We start from the raw sequence: 22,528 nt of genomic DNA, 5'->3' as shown, positions 1-22,528 counted from the left end.
TCAAGAGCGTGCTGCCCTTCGGCCTAACAGACAAACCTGTCCATTGTGCAGGAAGGGGCTCAGCCCAAAGATCCCAGGAAGACAGAAACATGAAGTGCCCAAACACTTCTGCGGGATCATTGACACAGACGTGTGCTAAACAAGCTTCGGGCTTTTTGCTACTGTTCAGAAAGACCAGATTGTTGTCTTATCCTTTAGGGTCCAACAAGTTATGGGAAGTTTTAAGTTCCCAACGCTTCAGAAGTCTCAACAACCAGCTCTCAAAGAATTGACTGAAGAGCTGAGAACTATTGGAAATTAACATTTAATGAATTCTTTAACCCTAAGGGATGTGTTGGCAAATCAGGGCAGGAACAAAGAGGTATGTGACTTTGATAAATTTCATCCAGGATCAGAGCTAGCATTCACTCTGTAAGTTCCGAAAGGTAAGGAAGAGGCTGTCGGCAATGAGGTAACAATCAGGGGGATAAAGGACACATCCTTCTAAACAAGGCCAACCCACTGGCTGATGGAAACGCCCTCTTGTCAAACTAGTTAGCAAGATTCACGGCGACCAGACAAAATTAACCACTGCCTAAAGCTATGGGTAATTGTTAAGGCGTTTTGCTTTACATTTGGGTGACACTCAGGCAAAAGAAAAAAAGGGGGAAAAGAGAAAAGCACAACGGCAGATCAATACAGCATTTACCAAATATAGCAAACTCGGACTTACAGTCTCCTTGAGTCATCCTCGGCGAGATTCCAGTGGTATTTTTCTTCGCCCTAATACTGTCTATGTTTAAAAAAAATCCCACAAACAGAAGACCAGGATGGGTTTTGTTCATTTTTAGAACAGAAGATGGGGGACACTAAATTAGAGTATTTAGATTAGGCAGGAAACTGGGTTGTTGAAGCCACACACTGACCTCGAGTACACCACCAGCAGTCTCTTTGGTGAGACAGGGAACCTCTAATTCTTTGGGGCAAACCAAAAATGTTCCATCAACCCTTAGTTTAGAGCATCGATAGCTAAATAGCCTAATTTTACAATTACATAACCAACATCCACACGCAAGCCAAAAAAGCCTTTGTTTCTAAGCTTCTGACCAAGCTCCTGTCAGGGCTGTTCTGAGTCCTGCCAACTGCTGCACGTGGAATGCAGCGCTGCACTGGACCAAGGCTGCAGCACGTGCAGCATGAACCCCTAACTGCTCAGTCTGCATCTCCGAGGATGCTGCTCGCACCGGAGCCGCCTCAGCCGGACACAAGCAGCTCTTTTCTTCCTACCTACTGCTCCTCTCCAAGGACACCAGCGTACAGAGACTGCATTTTGGGGTTTTTTTGGTGGATCCAAGAACTTTAAAATGCTTTTCTGTCTTATGTAAATGTCACATACTTCCTAGTATTAATCTTATTTAAACGCTAGATTAGGAAAATAACTGCAAATCTGTTACCTCCTCCACATGCCTGCCAGACTAATCCACAGTCGATTCCTTAAGAATTTTAAGTCAGGGGGATGTGTTTTCCAGCACAGCTATGAGCAAGAGACTAATCTGGAGAAAAATACAAAATTCTACTTGCTCCATTCATTTTCTGTCACTGCTTACTTTTCCGCGTTGACTCATTTAACAGCCATTTAACAGTATGAGAACATTTAAGGAGCATTCCTGTGTGAATTTCACTGGCTAACTGCCCAACTTGATTGAACTCTCAATTTTCAACAAACAAAACAATCCTAGAATGACTTGTCACAAAGGTGGCTCTTTTTTTAAAACATAAGGAATTCTTGGTGCTTGATTAATCTCCTTATTTTCCCTGAGACAACTGAAAGACAAAGTATTTCTACCAATGCACTAGAAGGCTATCAAGTGATTTAAATTCACATACTTGAATTAAGAGACACACACTCAAAGAAAAACAGACACAGGTATAAGGGGAGGCCAAATTGTTTTATTTAATTTTTTAGTGACCAATTGAATTTTTGGCAGAAAGCTCTGCTCCTTCTTTTTTTTCTTGGTTTTTTTTGGCTGTTTTTTTAATTTTTGAAGAAATCAGCAGTGCTCAAATTGGTGGGTTGGAATTTTAGTCAAATTCCAGTTAATTTTAAAAACGAGCAGATGAACAGGAATTCCAGATAGTTTCCAGAGCAGAGGGCAAAACTTCACATTTGTATGAGAATTCCATGTTTATACTTGATTGGGAGACAGAATGTAAAACTATTGTCAGTAGTGCACGAATAGAACATTCACATTTGATCTGGAACCTTAATCAGAAAGCTGTACTCTCCTTCCAAAATTTTCATTACCTTGTGCAAAGCAAGTCAAGTCTTCATGTGTCAAGCACACACGTAAAATTGTCCATATTTTATATACAAGACATCTACCAATCAGGCAGTGCAAAATACATCCTTTCATAACAAAACTAAAATGTACCTCTCAAAGTATGAACAAGAATATACACATAATACAAGATGTACACTATTTACACAACCATAAAAAATATAATACAAGGATTTTTTTTTATGTGATTATAAGACTTGACAGTCTTTTGCAATTTTTGTTGCAACAAGGCATGTTTAAGTTTCCTGGATGGAGTTTTCTTTGCCAATTGCTCAAGAGATCTTGGAAACTACGCTTGAACTTTTAGGAGAGTTTTCAAATGGACTGCCATCAACTCCCTGTTTTGGTCAGACAGTTCAGCTGTGCCACCCACCCAGTGGCTGGGAGGCTTTGGAAGGACACTGGGAGATGGTGGGTCACTGAACTTTGCCCCAGCGTAATTTTCTTTTTGGCTCACTTCATTTAGGGCGATAGGTTTCTTGGACTTGGCATTTCTGAAGTTTTCTGTGTTTTTGAGTGGCTTTTTTTCCTGCTTCTGAACTATTTCTGGCGACACAGAATCCTGCCAAAAGTTCTCTATCTTTTTCGCCGAGGCGATCTTCGTCACTGGCGTGTTACACTTACTCTTCTGCCTGTTCATCTTTGGTTGTTCACACAGGTGTAAGCTGTGAACGGGCTGGCCGTAGGGGACGGCCGCCTTCTCTGTCTTTCCCATCTTGTTTTTTAAGAACTGCGGAGACAAAGAACAATCAAGTCAACCACGACGCCTCTCCTCCGCGCTCCCTCACCGCCCCCGACACTTACTGAAGCGCCGGGGGCCACCTCGGCAGGGGGAAAGGCACCGAGAAGCCTTCTCCCCGCCACTTCTTGCTTATCCCACAGCTCGTCCCGCCGCGGCGGCCTGAGGGCGCGCAGCCCCGCCGGCCGCCATGGGGCGCTGCGCGCCGCGCACGTCCCGCCTTCCGCGAGCGCGGGGCGGGGCTGGCGCGCGGCCAGCGCCAGGGCTAAATCCGGCTTGTTGCTGGGGCGCAGCGCCGGCCGCCCATTGGTGGGCGCCGGGCAGCCAATCGCCGCCCGCGGCTCTCCTTCGGCCCCGCCCCGCCCCGTCCGAGCGTAACGGAAACTCTGCCGCCCCCCCGCGCGCGCCCCCCTCGCCGCTCTGAGGGGGCGCCCCGCTCGGCGCTCCCCCCGCCCCGGGGGAAAGGCAGCACCGGCGGCCGGCTCGCCGGCACCGGGAGCGGGCTGGAGCGAGGACAAGTTGCGCAGCCTTGTCTTTACCTCCTTCCTGAGGGGTTTGCCGGGCGCGGGTCTCGAGGGGGCAGGCGCAGGGGGCTCCTCCGGGGCGGCGTCCGTCACCAAGTCGGTTCCCAGCGGCGTCCGTCTCCCCAGCCCGGCGCGGTGCTGCTGGTACTGCTGGTAGCGGCTGGGCAGGAGCCCCGCGGGGCCGGGCCGGATCTTTCCCTTCCTCCGCCGCACCCTCTTCAGCGCGGGGCGGGCGCTGCCCCCCGGGCCCGCCAGGCAGCAGCTGGGCTGGTTCTCGCAGTTGCTGTCCCCGCGCCGGAGGCGCTGGAGCAGGGCGGAGGGCGGCAGCCGCCGCGGGTCTTCGGTGCCCGCCGAGATCCGAGCCAGGAAGGGCGGCGGCGCCGTGGTGGTAACCATGGTAGGACGTGGGTACCCAGAGTTGTGCCGGGGAGAGGGGTCAAGCCCAAGCAGGGACGAGCGGGTCGGGTTGCTGGGCAGGGTCTGCCCGGGCTTTGTGATGGGGTGAGGAAGTGGTGGCGCAACCAGAGCCGCCGCTAGGAGAACATGGCGGGGGAGTGAGGCGAGCCACCAGCAGCTCCCCGGTGTTGTTACCCGGGTGCGCCCCGCCCACTTCCGCCCCCGCGCCAACCGCCGCGCGCGGACGGCGCCAGCACCGCCCCTCTCCGCCGCGCCCCGCCAATCGCGGCGGAGCGGCGGCCTCTCTGCCCTCGCTCCAGCCAATCGAAAGCGACACAAACACTCGGGGCCACGCCTCCCCTGGGGGCCGCCCAATCCGGGCAGGCCCGCCCCCGGTCTCCGAGTCACGGGCTCGCAGTGCGCGGCGGGCAGGCGGCGCTCCACCGGCCAATCGGGATCCGCGCGAACCGCCGAGGCCACACCTCCCCGGGCCCCTCAGCCAATCGCGGGAGACGTAAACAGGCGTCGGCGCGCCCCCGGAGGGCGGGGGCAGCGGGCGGGCACGCGTAGCTCGCCATGGAGGAGCCGGGCCCGGCCGCCGCGCCGCCGGAGGGGCGGGGGCGGGACGAGCGGAGCCTGGAGGCGCTCAGCCTGGCCGGCGGCGGAGGGGCGGCGGTGGCGGGCCGGCAGCTGTCGGAGGGGCGGCGGGCGACGCTGGCGAGCGCCCTGGAACTGGAGGGGACGGTGCTGCGCGAGGGGCGCCTCACCCAGTTCGTGGCCAACAACCTGGAGCGGCGGATCCGGCTGAGCGGCGCCCCGCGGGGCGAGCCTGCGGCGGGGGGCGGCGGGTCCTCCATCCCCGCCATCGACCCCGGGGCGCTGCAGGACGTGGTGGCCCTGGCCGGGCAGGTGGCGGCGCAGGTGGACGAGCTGCTGCGGAACGTGCACTGCGGGCTGCAGGCGCTGACGGCGCTCAGCGTCGGCTGCATCCAGACCTACCGCGACGGCGTGGAGAGCCTGGGCGAGGCGGCCGACCTCAGCATCCGCGCCATGTACGCGCTGGTGGCGCGCTGCGAGGAGCTGGACCGCGCCATGCAGCCCGTGCCCGCCCTGGCCAAGCGCATCCGGGACATGAAGGGCACGCTGGAGCGGCTGGAGGGGCTCTGCAAGTAGCTGCTCCCGCCGCCGCTGCTGCCGTGCCGGCAGCGGGGCCTGGGGCCGCTGCTGCCGCTCCGGCGGCCCCGCGGCTCGCGGTGTCCGCGGCTCCCGCCTGCACATCCTCGCTCGCTCTCCCCGTGCGGGACTTGCCGGCAGCAGTGGCCAGATCGCCTGTGTTGGTCCGGACGAAGGGAGATTTTTGCGGCGGACGAAGGAGAAAGTCCCGGTTGAAAACCGCGGGGTACATGGCAGATGGTGCTTTTTAGCTTCAGCTCCATTAAAGAATTTGGATTCCACATGCCTTACGCTTTCTATTTATTGAGGGCTAAGAGAAACTAATGAGTCTTGATTAAAAGTAGCTCTTAATTTTTTTTTTTTAATCAAAGTCAAAATTCTTTTGAGTACCTGCTTGATGCTTACAGGCATCTGTGCTTATTTGTAGTTGATTTGGAGTCTGAAGAGTAATTCTCTCACCTATGTTTTCACAGCAAATAAACTCACTGAACACCCTGTTTCTTACAGGACACAGTGTTAAGATAAGAGTAAGTTTAATACATATAGCAAAAACACTTGTTTTCTGAGAAGAGTATAAAGTCCATGGAAGATAATTGAGATTCAGATAAGAACTAATCATAAGCAAAGTTCCAAATAAATGCTTTCAGATGAAATGTGCTTTGCCTCTATTAATCTTTACAGTTTTCACGGTGTAAAAGTTTAAATGGCATCACTGTGAAATGATCCTGTTATTTTGTAGTTTGCTTTTTTGTTTTTTTGGGGTTTTTTTTCTTTCCAGTTGGGAAAATATTTAATTACATGAGGAATACAAGTACATGATGACATTATGTGGGTGTATGATTGACATAAAATGACTGCTTTGGAATAATTTGTGTAACTTGAGGCTTTTGTATATGCATCACAGTGTGCAGAAGTGGTTTTGCTATATCAGGGAGTGTTTCCTCTGAGACCTGAAAGCTGAATTCTCTGCTTGCTGATGTTCTTATTAAAAAGCCTCTTCGGTGATGCTCTTAGCAATCTGTTTAGGTCGCAGATGTCCCTGTAACAAAATTTCAGCAGAAAAATGATCAATAGTCTTATGTAAGTGTAATAGTGCTTTTGGTGACCAGGGGCTCATAAAAACACTGGAATGAAGGTAGCCAGAAATACTGCTCTAGTCCTGTGCCTGTGGTTGAGGAGCAGACAGGTTTACGATGGGCAGAACTGCTACCCCACCGTAGTTCCTCAGAAATGCCAGGTGAGGGATGGACACTGTGATACCCTGTGCTTCTGCATGCAGACAATACTGAATTATAACAAAATCATTCATGTTTGTGCCACCCTGCTTTGCACGATGCCAGTCTCTGGCCTGTTTTGAGCCCCTCGGCGTGGCCATGTCTTTCCCCCGGCACAGGGGAGTGTTTCATGTGTGGCCTTGTAGCCCTAGCAACGGGATGAGACTGGAATTGGGCTGTGCCCAGGTAGGGCTCTCTCTGCCATTGTGTGCTGGGGAATAGCTGTGGCTCCAGGAGGGGACCAGAGACCTAACAGAAGTTAGGGGGAAGAAAAAGAACTGAACTGCTGCTGCATCCCATGGGCCTAGAAGACTAAAGATTGCTTAATACCACAGCAGCAGCAGCAGCTGCACTTTTAATAGTTTTGTTATTCCTGGGAAAGTTTGAACTCGTCTATTATGCAGATGCAGTAGTTTTGCTAAGTGTGTTTGGTTTACGCCAAGAGCGAACACCAAAGGTTGATCTTGCACAATTTGTGAGCACTGTTGAAATGTACAGGAAAGACTTGCAAGCTTATTTGTGTAGCCACATATGTACAGCTACTCTTCACTCACACAAGCCAAGGTGAAGCCTTTAAAGTGTTTCAGTACACTCTTGGGTTTTGATAGTCTTTCATTTGCAGTCATCTTCATTCAATGCTAATTCCCTACTAAAATTGTTGAGTCTGTAGAATAAAGTTATTACTTTTATGTTTTTAATTGTTAGTGATTCGTTGTTGTTGAGGTATTTCACTTATTGTATTTCTTATTTGGAAAAATAATTTGAAAGCTAATTTAAGCTCTGCATCTGCACAGAGACCTTTTAATGTGATTGCAGAGCTGGTTTCAGTCTAGGTCCTCAGGCAATCATTTCTGACAGTGATGTCATTCATGTGATGAAAAAGGAATGACTGACTCGTGAATTGCAAGCATGAAGAAAGCAGTAATTACGCTGTTTGGGTTTGTTTTTCTTAATATTTTTCTGAACACATCAGCTTTTTTGAGGGGCAGATTTAACTGAACTTGTTGAAGTGACTTTTGTTCCCTGGTGTCTGCCTTGTGCCTTTGCCATCCCTGGGGCAGGCTCAGCCAAATCAGCGTCAACCTGTTCTGTGGCCCACAGTTGGTATGGGTTGGAAAGCCCGTGGCTGCTGTGGTTTCCAGCCCCCTGTCCATACCAGCCTCCATTACTCAGGAATGGTGACACTTGCCAGCGTCGGTGTCAGCGCAGCCCTGGTGGCAGCCCTGCCCCTGAAATCCCGTGGGAATCCCTGTGAGCAGCTCTGTCACTTCTGGTGAAGCTGCTCCTTCTGCAGCCATACCCTCTGTGCTGCCCTTTTGATCCTAGTCCAGGCTTTCTTGTGAACATCCTGTGTTAATTCTAGCACCTTCCAGCTTTTGGATATTGAGAGTGAAAACTTACAAGTTCTTTTAGCCCTTTTTGCTTAGTCTGTGGGTGAGCAGTGTAAAACCATGTTTGGGTTTTCCAGGACCTTCAAATGGCTTGCATATATTTTCTTGCTTAGTCACTCAGTGTTACAATTGGTTACTTTCCTTATCAGCTGCCAAGTGAAGTTTCATTGTAACAAGATGGGCAAGGTCAGGGAAGAAAATTAACAAAATATAATGACGTTCGTAGTACTAAGCAAAGCCAGATGCAGAATTATTTGTGGACTGGGAATGACTTCTCTACTCTGAGAACCACCACTCCATTAGAAATTGGCCTAGTCTGATAATTTTTTTTTTCAAGTGTGAGGTCTGACTGGAATCTTTTTTTCTGATTAAGGTATGGTTGGTTCTGCTTCATTCAGTGCATTTTTAGTCTTCTCTCCTTTATGAGGTTTTCCATTTCCTGACTCTGATCCACTTCTATAGCCATGCTATTTAAAGAAGGCTTACCACATAAAACCTTACTACAGCTGGGAAAAAACCTGGTCACACAAAGCAAGAATGAACTTCACCTTTTTTTCCAGTGTTGCTTAACTGCATTAAATGTTCAGTAAGTAAATACATCAACTTTGTGTGTATCTTGTATCTAAAACGCACAAAATTTTTGGCTGCAATGTGCAGCTTTTAGGTGGTACTTACTCCTATGAGTAAAGTCTTGACTGAGTTACCAGTGTGAGGAACAGCATGTGAGTTGAATCCAAGAACAAACCTCTCAGCACTACAGATGCAACTATTTTGAAATGGTTCCAAACAGCATGGTTGTACTACCAAAAGACAAAAAGTTGCAAAGCTTCCAAATTAGTAACAGCTCTCCAGAGGAGTGAGATCAACTCTTCTAGCAAACTGTGTTAGCCAAAACTGAAAATAATGTTAAGAAAGACATCTCTCGCAATAGGTGTCATCCAACATAAGACAGGTTCTGGCTGTCAGATGCCACACTACCTTGTCCTGATCAACCCTAGTGTGTTCTCAGGAAAAAAACAACTTTTAAAGAACAGCAGATCATGTTTACAATACTGTCACAACCTGGTTTTATTGCCTGAAAGTTACTTTGAGCAAAGAACATTCCTTTAAAAATTATAAATTAGTCCAATTAGTACTTTTTTCCGAGCATTGTCTGTACTTCTGGCATTGTCCCCAGCCTAGCCACATCCTGGAACCTCCTGCCGTGCATGTAAGAGCACACATAGAAAACTGATGGCACTTCTCTTTTAGAAAGCTTAACGTAGTAACTACGTCAGATGCAGGAATTGAAACACGACTGAATTTCACATTTGCCCCTTCAGCTTAGTGCCTCGGGAAAGCTTTTGTCACTGTTGTTCTCTGTTATTGAAGCTCCAAAACGAGAGATGTGATCAATAGACTTGAGCCCTGAGCTTCCACCTTAGCAGTCAAGATCCTTGTGCCCCCTGTTGCGATAGCAGTAACATCACCCTTACCTTGAAACAGGAAAAATGATAATCAAAATGTGAAAACTTCCTGAAGTTCTGATTCCTTTCTACTATTTATACACATTAGAAGCCATACAATAAACAAACAAAAAATTCACAACCTCATTGCCGAAAAACTCTTAATTGATCCTCTTCCCAAGTCTGAGGGAATGTGAATAGGTTTGCTAGCAGGGTTGGACTATCATGTGCTTAGGCCAGGATGCAGCAGCACTCATTAAGTGGGGGAGTAGAAAAGCAAAGGGAAAACTAACTTGATTATTTTCCTTGATTACAGCTACAAAGTGCTGCCACTGTAATTGTTTCCAGAATTTGAGTTAACGCTGCTGTGATTAATTACTATGAAGCACCTTTGCTGAAAGTAGATTTTTATCAAAGAAGGGTAATAATTCATGTCTGTATTTTTGTTTTTATGAATGCTAGTTAGAGAGGTAAGGATCCTAGAATTTTATCCAATACTGCATTTCTTTTCTGATTGCCACCGAGGAAGTTTTCCCCTTGTTTTCTTTATAGACAAGCTGGAAAAATTCTCACCACTGAACTTGTTTGCAAGACAAAGAGCCATGCCCAGGGAGTTGTTCAGAAAGGTTTAGTTAAGGACTTCTTTGTCTAGAAATACATGTAAATTAAGAGGAAAAAAATATCCACAAACTTGCCCAATCCTGGGTATCTGGTTTGTCAGTGGGATCATTTTACTACACTCAGTAGCTGAAAATTCAAGAACTCCCAGGTTGAAATCCTAGATTTTTAATAAGTAAGCTTTCTTTCAATGGCCTAATATCAGCAATGAAGTTTACCAACCATTTTCACTCTAATGAGATTTTTCTTGTCTGAACTTGAGCTGATGCCATTCAAGGAAATGCTAACCCGAAAATAAACTCCTTTAAAGCCAAAGTATCATTTGACTTTGCTCCACTTTCTGTTTTCACTGCCTATGCAATTTGTTTACTCAGTGGATTTTTTTTCCCAGGCTGGGACTTTTCCAGTGACGTGTCCTCAGCTGGAAGGGATGGGGAGTTTCTCACCACTGAGCAACATTGTGATTTTCCATTTTCCAGAACTCTTCCTGCATGCCATTTATAGTTGATGATACCGATCTAGTTTGGTTTTGTTTCCCTCTTTAAAGAAAGAGATGTGCAACTACAAGCCTTTCAACTCTCCTGCTCCGCTGCCATCAGCTTTCTTTTGTCTGCTGAGAGGAACTGGAAAGTTACAGCTGTGTCCCCACCCCCTCCTTCCCCTGCTCTGTTCACCATTTTCGACAGCCACCAGTTGTACCCATTTCCCCTGGAAAAACCTTGTGCTGGACCTCATCAGTTCTCGGTGCTGTTCTTTGATCCCACTTATCTTTTGTGTGGAACCGCATGACTTACTACATCTGTGTTATCGTACTGGCAAGGCACCAGCCTCACTAGCTCAGTTGGGTCCTCTTCTGGCTGCCCTTGTTGTTTTTCATTCCTGTTTGCCTCAAATTTCAAATGGCTGTCTGCAGGTCCTGGCCGAGGCTTCTGCTGCCTACCTGATCTATTTTCTTTTGATGTCATACATTCCTTTAAAATGTCACAGTAAATTACCTTACATTTTCTTCTATAATTCCTTGCTGCTGTCTTCTGCAATGCTTCTTGCATCCAGAATAGCCACCACCAATTGTCTTGCTTTAAAACAAAACCACAGGCACTGGCAAGTGAGAAACTACGTATATAGCAGATAATTATACTAAACAGGAGGCATTATGGAAAAATTAATATCTGTAATTGGAGAGAGCTAGGTCTTATTATTTGGTTCTGATTTTTTTTAACAATAGGCCAAGAAATGCAAATAAAAATTACAAACTACTTGCAAAATAAGACTAGTATAACTGTGAGTGCTGTGATGTGTCTGGTAAGAGAGGTGCAAATCAATCAGCTGCTGCTTACGTAGGCTCCCAGTGCTGGGTTTGTAGAACACCAAATAGGACGTGACATGGTGAGGTGATGCAATATGTGCAAGTCCCCAAAGCAAACTGTATTGTTTTTCTTTTTAATCATAGAAAGATTAAGTAAATATTGTAGTAAGGCTACTCCTAAAAGAAATTCTGGTCTCCCTGCCTACATTTTGGCATGCATTCACACAGGGCTTTTGCTGACTTTACAAAGAGCTGAATGTATTTTTGTGATTTTTGTGGAAGTTATGAAACTCAATGGGATGTGTTTTGTTTATTACCCGCAACAGACCTTGGAAAGAAATTGTGGTAAAAAAGGATGGGATGGAACGTTTGGAGTACAGGATATGCCAGCGCAGTTCCTTTCTTTTGTTCACCAAGAATCATATGTACATACTTTAGAATGGCAAATCAATTCCTTTTCAACAAGATTATTCATACTGTGCTGCACACACAATTGAAAAAATGCAAGTCATGACCAAAACACTAATTCTACAAAAGTGATAAAACATCTTTTTCAAAATAAAAATTAGTGTTGGACTGTACTGGGTAGATTAGCTGTAAAAAGTCAAGCTTAAAAGTTGTTAAAATTCAGTTTTTAATAATGGTCAGCTGTACAGATCTTAATAAGCATGTACAATCTTAGTATGTAAAATACCCATCAGCAATGATTGCAAAGACTTCAGTCCAACCTCATGTTAGGGTCTGTTTCTTACACTTTAACTGAACAGTGAGGCAACTGATTGGGACATTCAGCAAAGTAGGAGTCATGGAACATGTTTCCTGTATGTGTTTATATAAACCAGAAAAATTGTGTAACTTGTTGATGACTACTGGAATTTACGTAGCACTGTAGGAATTTTTGGTTGCGGCATTCATTCATCAGCACTTACAGTTGTGAAATCACTTGTGCCTGCTCTTTGTCCTCGATTACTTTATAAGCTATGCTTCAAGATAAGGGTCAAGTCTTTGTCTCAGAAATAGTTCAGCTTGGCTAACAGACAAAACAAGACTGGGACAGAACTATATTTGTTTCTCTGCCAATCTGTAATGAGACTTTGAATTAAGTATCGTGCTGATATCCATTTGCGCAATACGTGGGAAACAAAAGTTTTCTGGGTTGAACATAACGCCGTGTTACACATGCATGATACACATACAGCAGCATGACTTGTCACTGCTGCCTGCTAGATAACCTGTCTTTAATAGTATGTATTACTTCTATGAAAAGGCAGCTGGATGATGCCAACACTGGGGAGTCCTATCAAAAGGTTTCTCTGTTACACTGTTTTATGAGTTAGGTTTTTTTTTTTTTTTTAATCCCTTCTCAGTTCTTTACAGTTCCCTCAGGGAATGCTATTACTGAGCCCTTTTTTCCATCCCCAGCTTTCCTTCCTGGTTAGTGGATTCTTTTTTCTAGGTTACACTGTTGTTCTGAACAACTTCTAAGAAAGTAAATTTGCAAATGTATTTTGTGTATACATCGTGTTGGCTCAGCCAGTGTGCTAGTAGACTGAAATACTTGTATTTTGGCAACCTATTCTATAGCAGGTGTGATTGAAAGTGAGTTCTCACTGCAGAAGAGTTTTTTCGAGTTGCTGCAGAAGTGGCATGCCCTTAGGGCAGAAAGAGATCAGCGATCCCACAGGGAGCTCTGCAAGCTTGGCTCCAGGTTTCTTCTCTAGAAGGCAGAATAAAGAATAAATAGGCCAGGTGATAGGTTGCTTGTACCACCACAGATTGGCTGGGGTGGATCTGCGGGGCTGGTAATTACTCATAGCAGGTCACCTGATACAGAAATTTCTGTGTCTCCAAGGTGACTAGTGCTATCGAAACTGGATAGACAGTTACTTATCAGGGTTTTGGATGTTATGGGTCATGTAGAAGAAAATATTTGACATTAAACAGACGATGAATGTAATTGAACCATCCTTTATAGCCCTCACCCCATTAAAAAAAAAAAAACAAAACAAAACAACAACAACAAAAAAACCCCAATTACCAATTTTTGTATGTGTGGTTTTGTCACCCAAAACAAAAAAAAAAAACAAACTTGTTTATGGTGACAGTGGGTGTCAGTAGCAGATGGAAGAAAACATAGCTAGATTAGGAACAACAGGGGATATAACCCATTTGCTGACTGGCTATGTGGGAACTGTCCTGGGTTTAACTTTGTCTTTTCTATATTACAAATCTGAAGACACACAGCAGTAAAATTCCCCCCACATTCTTCAGTTAATATAAATGACATGTTTGTTTCAAGATCTGGATTAATAATGTCAGTCCTAACTTCAATTAATTCAGCTTAACTCATAAAGCTGACCCAGATTTCCTGGGTAGACCACAACCCTAAGAAAATCTGAGGCTCTGTTTTGATATTTGTCTGCGATGCCAGGCATGTGTTAAAGCAGCCTGAACAGCTCCTCTCCTGCCCAAGCCATGCCCACTAGCTCCTTTTCATCCACTGCGTTTCCCTCTGAGTTTATCCAGACTCCTTGTGCAGCCACAAAACAAACCAGAGCGAGGATCTCCACCCAGCTGAGCCAAGAAAGGGTGGAAGACTTGTTTTATTTTTGGCTGCACTGATTCCCAGCCTTGTCCCACTGCACAGACAGTTGCTCAGCACAAGGGAGGAATCCTTGCGGAGAAGAAAGGGTGTCCAAGCCAGATGCACACAGCTGAGATAAGGGAAATGCTCAGGGAGGGTTTGCAGCTGCTACCACTTAAATCATGTTGACCCGCAGCCTACGAAAATGCGTTGCTTGTGCTGGTTGTTGGGTTGGCCCGAGGAAAGAGGCCCATAGTTAGAAGCAGGGTTGTGTTGAAAACAGTTATTAATGCCTTAGAATTTAATTTTATGCTGTTAGAGATATAAAAACTCTTTTCAGCTGGGCTGAAATTTCAGCTACAAAGTGGATAAAGAAGATCACCTAGCAACAGCTCTACCCGTTTCAAAGCTGATACAACTGCAGTACAGAGAAGAATAGAAAATAATGAAGTGGGCTGTTTTTCAGGACAAAATGTCTTGTCTTTTCATTCTCCCTGTTCCCTCTGTGGTAATCAAACTTTGAATCAGAGACAAATAATCAAAACAGGCTTCCTATTTGAAAACAGCACAACCTTGTGTATGACCAGCATTGTGTACATGCTGTTTATACTCATTTGGGCATCTTCATTTCTGTGTCATTGTTCAATAATTTACATTTAATTAATAATTTTTAGTTCTGTTCATGACTCCTTGCTGTTGTGTAGCAACACATCCTGGCATGTTTTTCTAATTCTTCGTGTTAGAGAACATGCATAGGTCAGGCCTAAATTCAGAGTCTTTCACTGAGGTTTAGAAAGCCTAGAATGTGTGGCATAGTGGATCTCTGACAAAACATCCAATTATATTTAAAAAAAAAAAAATTAAAATCATTTTAGCAGATCTAATTCCCAGAAAGTAGAAGGACATGTGAAGATTTTTCTCCCATAGGGGATTTTTGAGAAGCTGTTTCTTCAGGGCTGAGCTAGATACAGGACTTCACAAAGTGACTTTTCTGAAGAAGTTAACATTTTCCAGTAACAGCCTGGACTCCTTCAGAGTGTACAGATTTCAAACCCCAAATTTTAAACTACCCAGAGATCTTGGAAATTTGTTTCAGACCAGTACAGAGTAATTTTCTTACCTCCTTCTCTTTCTGGAGGAACTTAATCTCTCTGAGTAATTCCCTAAAAGCCAATTTGGACAAGGACATTTTCCACATAGAGTGAAAGTTTGAGGATAAGGATGAAAATGGTTTTTTAAAAATTAATCTTAATCTAGTTGCAGTAGGTAAAACTAGCAGTGAAAAGACATGGCATTGACTGTAGCTGTATCTGTATGAACAGCAATGGACCACAGGCACTATGTTCTCTGAGGCCAAGTCTATTCCACCATGTCCGTCATAAAATATCATTGTTCTGTGAAGCCTAAAGTGGTAAGAATGTGAAAGAAGCATACGACATGGACATATTCCAAACAAAGATTTTTTCCCCCCTTTCTCTATGAAATGCTTGGATGACAAGAATTTACAACCTATTCAACATCAGTATTTAAAATGATATTGCCAGTTTATTGTTAAAGTTCTCTAGATCAATGGTGCTGCAGATGTAGGATACGCCTCCTTCTCTCTACTTTGGAGTGAGGCTTTTTTGGGAAGGAGTAGCATGTGTTCTTGTACAGCTTGTTCCACAATGCACACCAACAGAAAGTGAAACTAACCTCACAAGAGCAACGTTTGAGCATCTGATTATATATTATATATATAACCATGCATATATATTACCATAACTTAATTTGTACTGAATATATATATATATATATTCAGATTTGCTTTTTAAAAAGCCTTTGAGACTGTCAGGCTGATCCCTTTGCTTTAGTCTGTATTCCTTTCTTTTGCCTTTGGCCAGTTTCTTGAGGTATTTTCAGGACTTCAAGCACCTCAAACGAGAGACTGTGGCCTTCATTTACTTTTGTACAGTATGTTACACATTTTTTGTATAATGAGGTCTTATAAATAAAATCAGGTCTATATGTATTTTCTCAGGTACTTTATTATAGCTCCTACGTGTATTATTATTCAGAGGCTACATATTCACATACAAAATCATAGCATATATATCTATAGGTACAAAATTATGATGCAGAAAGCCTGAGAGAGTGTCTATGGGTAATAACCTTTTCTTTGTGTGACTGGTCACATGAGAAAGATTTCTGCCAGTATAGTAGCCCAGATCTTAATCATTGTGCATGCAGGTTTATAGGCTGAAACACTGCCACTCTCTTTGCTATTTCAGGCTGTAGAGAAGTGATAACTCTCTGACAGCTATTTCTGTCCCAGTCTGCCTCCTGCACTAACCAGGACCACAGTTACTCCATTAGTTTTAACCACAGCCTCCAGTCAGGGCAAGCTTTTTACTAACATGTCCATATTCAAGCAGTAGAGAAACTAGAAACTGCAGCATCAGAACATTGCTCTACTTTGTGGAATCCAGTCACTCCCCAGCCCAGCTCCAAAGGCTATGAGTCATACTTTCCACTTAATTAAATTAGATGAGTTTCTCATATATCATGTCATACTTTGCCCTACTGCTAGTCATCTTCCATCGTGACATTTTAATTGTTTGATTACTTCATCCATACTCAAGGCACCCTACTATAATGATTCATTTTATGCTGTAGAACACATACTCCTCAATGTTACATATGGATATTTTTTTACAGTGTGGATTTCCATTGAAAATCATCCTTCAGAGCTGATGCAAGTAAGGGCTCAGTTGTCTAGGTCAACTGTAAGACCAGTGTTAGTCTTCCAGGAATGACAGGCATCCTGCTTACAAGCTTGTTGTCCAGCTTCTTATCTCTGATACATCAAGCACACCATCATTTCAGCTGCAGAGGATCAATAGCAAGGCATCTTGTTTTTCAGGCCTGCAAATCAGTGCATGAAGTCACAGCTGTTGTCCCTCTTCAAGCACACCGAGCCTCTGGACAGACACCTTCTTCCCAGATGGATCTGCTGAGTAAATAATCTACTAAGTAAATCATCTGCCACGTCTGCATGTCTTGTCTAAGGCTGGCAATGTCCCCTCTCACAGTGTGAGATTTACATGTCATCAGTTCAGCACACACGTGTTTGGTGGTGTAGACTGATAGCTTGTGGTGATTACTCCAAGCATGATACCCAGTCCAGGGACCTGGGTTTAAAGCAGCTCAGTCCCAAGCTCACTCTGTGCTCCCTGCCCATATACAGATTCACTCCACTGATTGAACTAACACTGTGATACCTTAGAGACTTCAGCTGAAAGGAAGCTTCAAGATTTAAATAGACTTGACAGGAGGCTGCATATATAGCATCCATTAGTCTGTTAATTTTAGTACTCTTAGATGAAGGAGAGTGTAGTCTATATCATACTGAATGTCTGGGTTGTTTCTGTTTGAAATTTTATTAAGAACTGTATCATAACCTTGCACTAGGGAATGATTCCAGAAGTTGATTTTGCTATTTTGTGCTTTCCCTGTTTACTTTGGACAGGAAAAGTAACTACTTTAACTTAGATAATTCTCAGTCTGTGAGGTTGTGATGCCCCCTAATGTCATGAAGACTAAAGACTGGTAATTTTGTTGCTTTGTCTCAAAGCTCTCTGTAGAAACAACACTGTAAATGACACTTTATTTTCTCAAATATATTGTGAAACTTTGTTTCAACATCCCTTTTTCATATTGTATACACATAAGGAATAAAATAACTTTTTTTTTAAAGTCTTACTTTCATTTTAAAACCTTAAAACATAATTTGTCTCAGAAGTTAGGTTCTTAAGTATTTGTTGACACCAAACAAATAGGAATCAATTTAAAATGTTGCGTTCCTAGAATTTTCTTTTGATTTTTAAGTCAGTGCATACTCATACATTTTTAAATTTAGAAGCTTACATATGTATTAAAGAATATAACCACAAGCAACCATAATACTAACTTCCACTGAAATCTAAAACTATGCTTTAATTTTACCATTTTTAGGGGTTTTTTTTCCTTATGATACCACTAGAATGTAAGTACTATTGGAATAAAATACATCTACAATAACAAAGTTAAAATATTTATTCACCAGTAGTCACCCATTCCCACAAAAGATTCATGCATGCTGAAATCAGTCATAAAGGCACACTGTACCTCTAAGTCATTTTGCCATGAACATTAAAACCAATAAGCAAGGAATAAATCAATTGAATAGGTAAATAAAAACCATACTTTTCTATGTTCCATGTACTTATGAGCTTATCGCATTGAGTCTCTTTCCAAGCGAACACCTACACCACAAAGTAAATGATATGAATCACGTTTGAATATGGTTAGCTTCTTTCACAGTTACTTTCCCTTAATTAAATCCTTTTGCAATCTGAGTTTGGCTAATAATCTGTTTGTTGGGGGGTTTTGCTTAGTTTTTTTCAAGAAATGTATTTACTAGATAGAGCCAGAAGTGTCTGTTTCATAGAGCATCACAAGGGATGTTTTTCGTGTTACATTCATTGTGACTTTATGAGCACATGGAAAATAATGCTATACTGAAGCAGAAGAGTAACAGGGTCATTGACCTGTATCACTATAGAAGAGGGCAACACCATGTGTTCTACTGTCAGGAAAAGTACCCAATTTACTAATTTCTGTAGAACAGATAACTTACATTAATATTGTAAGTAGTTACATAATTTATGACATTAAAAGTGTGAAGTTATTCATCAGCAACAATTTGGGTAAATGTTCAGTATGTTATTAGGAAAAAGAGTTAAAATGTGTTTTGTTCCTGTGTGGTATTCTTTTAATGGTTTAAAGTCAAGAAAGAACAAAAACTCAGCTCCCCTAAACATGGCTGAGCTGAAACCAAAGCAGTGATACCCATGGCACAGAGGATGAGCTGCATCCTGGAAAAATGACTTTATTGTAGTGTCTACTCTGCCAGGAAAAAGATTAAAATTGGTAAGAAGAAACCAGAGTTAAATGTACAAGCATCTAAGTACCTCTAAAATAAAATAAAATTGATATACAGTAAAGAGGAATAGATTATCATAGATTATCAACACCTTGCAGTTGTTTTCTCAAAGCAATCCTTGAAATGATTGCTACGGCTGCCCTCACAGTCCTTGTTCAGACACAGCCATGTCAGCTTTGGAACATCACAGGAAGACACGAAGGACTTGGATTCCTCTGCCAGTACACCAGAAGAATCAGATTAACTGTTGGTATAAAGGCAAGCAGGACATGGCTGTTCACAAAGAGTGTTTGATGTCACATGCAAACATCACCAGATGACTGCGTAAATAGTTCAAAGTGTCTAATGTGGCAAAGTCCATATACATGCATATAGCACATAACATCAGCTGTAAACAATTACTTGCCTTGTGCATTGCTAAATAAAATATACCCTCCCATTCTAACCATATATTATACATATAAAACATGATATTTCTGATCTGCAGCTCTTACACTTGTTTAAAAGCATATCAGAATCTTAAATATAGGTGATGAGAACAGATTACTGTTCATTCATGATATATTTTTGTACTAATCTTCCCCCCTCCAAATGGTTTAGTTCCTAATTTTGCCATACTGCTGACTTTACTGCAGGTTGCTCTCAATTTACTGAAATCAGACACTGAGTATCTTGCTGTTGCTCTCTGCTTCTCACTCTTTCTGAGCATGCCTAACCCTTGGTTCACTTTCTTTTCTGGCTGGTCTTCGGCACCACCTGGTGTCTGACTTGTTGCTTGTTTGTTCTGTAAAGGAAATTATTTCAACAGCAGAAGGTAACATTATAATGGAAGTGCATTTAGCAGTTAGGGAAAATAATATGATTAGTCTTTTGCTGTAGCAATACCTTCAATTTTAGCTAGGATGAGAAGATTACTATCTGATGGTGACAAAAGCCTTAGGAGACAAAATTCAGAAACTTCTGCCATAGTATGAGAACCTAATGACTCAGCTATGCAAACTACCTAACTGAATACCTCAATTACTATGAGAGGATATTCTAGGGAAGAAACTATGTCTAATAAAATCCAGTTATAAAATGCAGGAGGAAAATGTGCAGTGAAGTTTGCAATGAATTCTAGATGGATGAAATTATTTTCATTGTTTCAATGTATTCACAGAACCTAAGGGCTTCCTTTTAAATCTGCACACACAGCTCTGGTTAGTTCTGCAAGCTGTGGCACCTACTGACTTGCAAAGGAAACAACCCTGGCTTACGGCAAAACAAAGTGCAGACAGAAAAGTACTGAAATGTAAGTAACTGGAAAATTAGGTAGAAAAATAATCTATTGCTGTTGTTTCCTAATGCTCCACTGAAGCCATCTGAACTGGTTTTGGCTGATGATGCCTATGTAACAGATCAAAGTTATAAGGTGCTTATATAACTTGAGTTATAAGATATCAATATAAGCTAAATCATGACTTTTTATATGTCCATATAACCTGATGTTAATATAACCTAAATCACGACTTTTATATATCCATATAACCTGGTACTTATATACCCTGAATCATAACTTTTATACAATATAATGGCTAGTATATGGTTAACTAGTTGCTTAATGCTGAATAGACAAAAAAAAAGAAGAAAAAACTTGCCAGGTGGATAGTTTTAGAGATGGATAAGTATAGTACTAATGAAAAATTGGCAAGTGGAAAGCCAATTAGCCACAAAACAAAGAGTTTAGGCCAGTTAAGACCAGACAGACCAAGGAACAGCGTAACTGCACATTCTCCGAAGACAAAGTTGAAAAGTTCAAATGCAAAGCAGACCTTGGAAGCCTTCATCAAAGACCCCTGACAACCCCCAAATTGGGGAGATGCAAGCATAGTGCAAATGAATGATCTAATTACCATGAGATCATACTATGCAAATTAGTTCTGGCACCTATGTGATGATGTTGTAGTGACATAGTGATACCAAACAACCTTACTGTATAAATATACCACAGCACAGACAAGGGTGGGTGAGTTAGGAGGAGGTATCCCCTTCACCACCAGCACTGAAATAAACAAATACCTGCTCTATAAACATCAGTCTATGGGGATTTATTTCCAGCCTATCTTTCAGGCATCTCTGAGATAGTTAATTTTCATAGTGGTAGCTTGTAGGGTGCTGCATTTTGCATTTGTGACCTAAACAGTATTGGAAACATTGGCATGCTTTGGCTAATGCTGAATAGGTCTCGCACAGCACCAAGACCTTTTCTGCTTCTCATGCTGCCCTGACAGTGAGCAGCTGGTGGTGCACAGGAATTTGTCAGGGCACAAAGCTCGAACAGCTGACCCCAACTGACCAAAGGGATATCCCAGACCAGATGACATTGTTCTCAGCAATAAAAAATGGGAGAAGGAGGGGACATTTGGAGTTATGGTGTTTTTCTTCCCAAGTCACCGTTGTGAATGACAAAGCCCATCTTTCCTGGAAATGGCTAAACACCTGCCTGCCAATGGGAAATAGTAAATAAATTCTTTTTTTTTCCTTATATTTATTTCAACCCCTGATCTTTCTCACTTTCACGCTTCTGATTCTCTCCCCCATCCTGCTATAGGCAGCCTCTGTGGGTTTAGTTGCTACAGGAGTTAAACCAGGCCAACCCTTAAATATTCCTTTCACATGGACACACATTTCAGGGCTACAATTCTTCAGCTGAGTCCAAGTCACAGACCTCTTAAAGCCCACGGAGAATTTTCACAGGCATTCTGTATGGAAACAAAGTTTCTGTTTCTCTCTGCATGCCATCTTTCTGGGTGTGTTTTTTCACAAAAGAAACAGAAAGCCTAGGACAGAGGTATCTCCGCTACACTAGCAAGCCTGTTACATCCTGATTAGAATAAACTGCACCACTAGAAGGATCCACCTACTTCCACATCTGCTTCTGGCTATAAGGGAACATCTGGCAAAAAACAAAAGCTGAGGAATTATGTCTGTCCAAGCCTCCATCTATTTTCAGCTCAGACCATTTCCCAAATCCGATGCAGCCTGCTACTTCAGTAGCCATGGATTACATTCTCTTTGAAGCACCTGCTCAGGCTCCCTGAGACCTGTGTAAACTCTGCATTTGCAGCAGCCTTTGCTGACTGCTGCTGTGGCTGAACAAATGATCCCCCAGCTGCTTCCAGCTCAGGTCCAGCGGCGGTCAAAGGGGCTCGCTCACAATCACAGAATCAATTAGGCTGTAAAAGCCCCCTGAGATCCCTCCAGCCTATGACCAAACACCATGGCACCAAGTGCCACGTCCAGTCTCTCCTCAAACACCTCCAGGGTGACTTCACCACCTCCCTGGGCAGCCCATTCCAATACCTAACCATCCTTGTGAAGAAATTCCTTCTCGTGTCCAGCCTAATCCTCCCCTAGCACAGTTTATGACTCTTGTCATGTTCTCTTGTTCTGCTGCTGGCTGCCGGAGAGGAGGCCGAACCCCAGCTGGCTGCAGCCCTCCCTCAGCCAGTCGCAGAGAGCGATAAGGTTCCCCCGAAGCTCCTTTTTCCAGGCTAAACCCCCCAGCTCCCTCAGGCGCTTCTCACAGAACTTGCGCTCCAGCCCCTTGCCCAGCTCCGTAGCCCCTCTCAGCACAAAGAGGAGGAGCCTGTGACCTGGTGACCACCTCCGCTCCCAGCCCAGCCCGCTTCCCCGGCTGAGCAGCCCCAGCTGACGCTGCCCTCTTCCCGGCCGGGCACCACCCCCGCTCCCGGAGCCCCGGAAGCGGAAGCGGCTCCCGGCGCTCCGAGTGCGGCGGCGGCCGAGGCGGAGCCGGG

General features: G+C 43.8%; 2 protein-coding genes and 1 long non-coding RNA gene across 3 annotated transcripts; 1 reads left to right on the top strand and 2 right to left on the bottom strand.

The window, feature by feature from the left end:
* Window positions 1-1,909: 1,909 nt before the first annotated feature.
* PNRC1 (proline rich nuclear receptor coactivator 1) lies at window positions 1,910-4,161 on the bottom strand. Its single transcript, XM_064412635.1, has 2 exons — window positions 3,597-4,161; window positions 1,910-3,048 (listed from the first exon to the last, which is right to left on the bottom strand). Exons 1-2 carry the CDS (start codon window positions 3,975-3,977, stop codon window positions 2,608-2,610), a joined length of 822 nt encoding a protein of 273 aa, XP_064268705.1. The 5' UTR covers window positions 3,978-4,161; the 3' UTR covers window positions 1,910-2,607.
* Window positions 3,976-7,122, top strand: BORCS6 (BLOC-1 related complex subunit 6). The gene is given in 5 exon segments (XM_064415769.1): window positions 3,976-4,041; window positions 4,088-4,159; window positions 4,161-4,332; window positions 4,335-4,416; window positions 4,418-7,122. Coding segments are annotated over 5 exon segments (1,125 nt in total). The 3' UTR covers window positions 5,151-7,122.
* An 8,649-nt stretch (window positions 7,123-15,771) lies between these two features.
* Window positions 15,772-22,289, bottom strand: LOC135296382 (uncharacterized). Its single transcript, XR_010358448.1, has 2 exons — window positions 18,823-22,289; window positions 15,772-16,757 (listed from the first exon to the last, which is right to left on the bottom strand). It is a non-coding gene; the product is annotated as an uncharacterized LOC135296382 (long non-coding RNA).
* Between the last annotated feature and the right edge of the window lie 239 nt (window positions 22,290-22,528).

The sequence above is a fragment of the Passer domesticus genome, chromosome 3, assembly GCF_036417665.1.
Source record: "Passer domesticus isolate bPasDom1 chromosome 3, bPasDom1.hap1, whole genome shotgun sequence".
NCBI lineage: Eukaryota > Metazoa > Chordata > Aves > Passeriformes > Passeridae > Passer > Passer domesticus.
The sequence above is the reverse complement of the archived record's forward strand: the minus strand, read 5'-3'. Positions and strand labels throughout refer to the sequence as shown.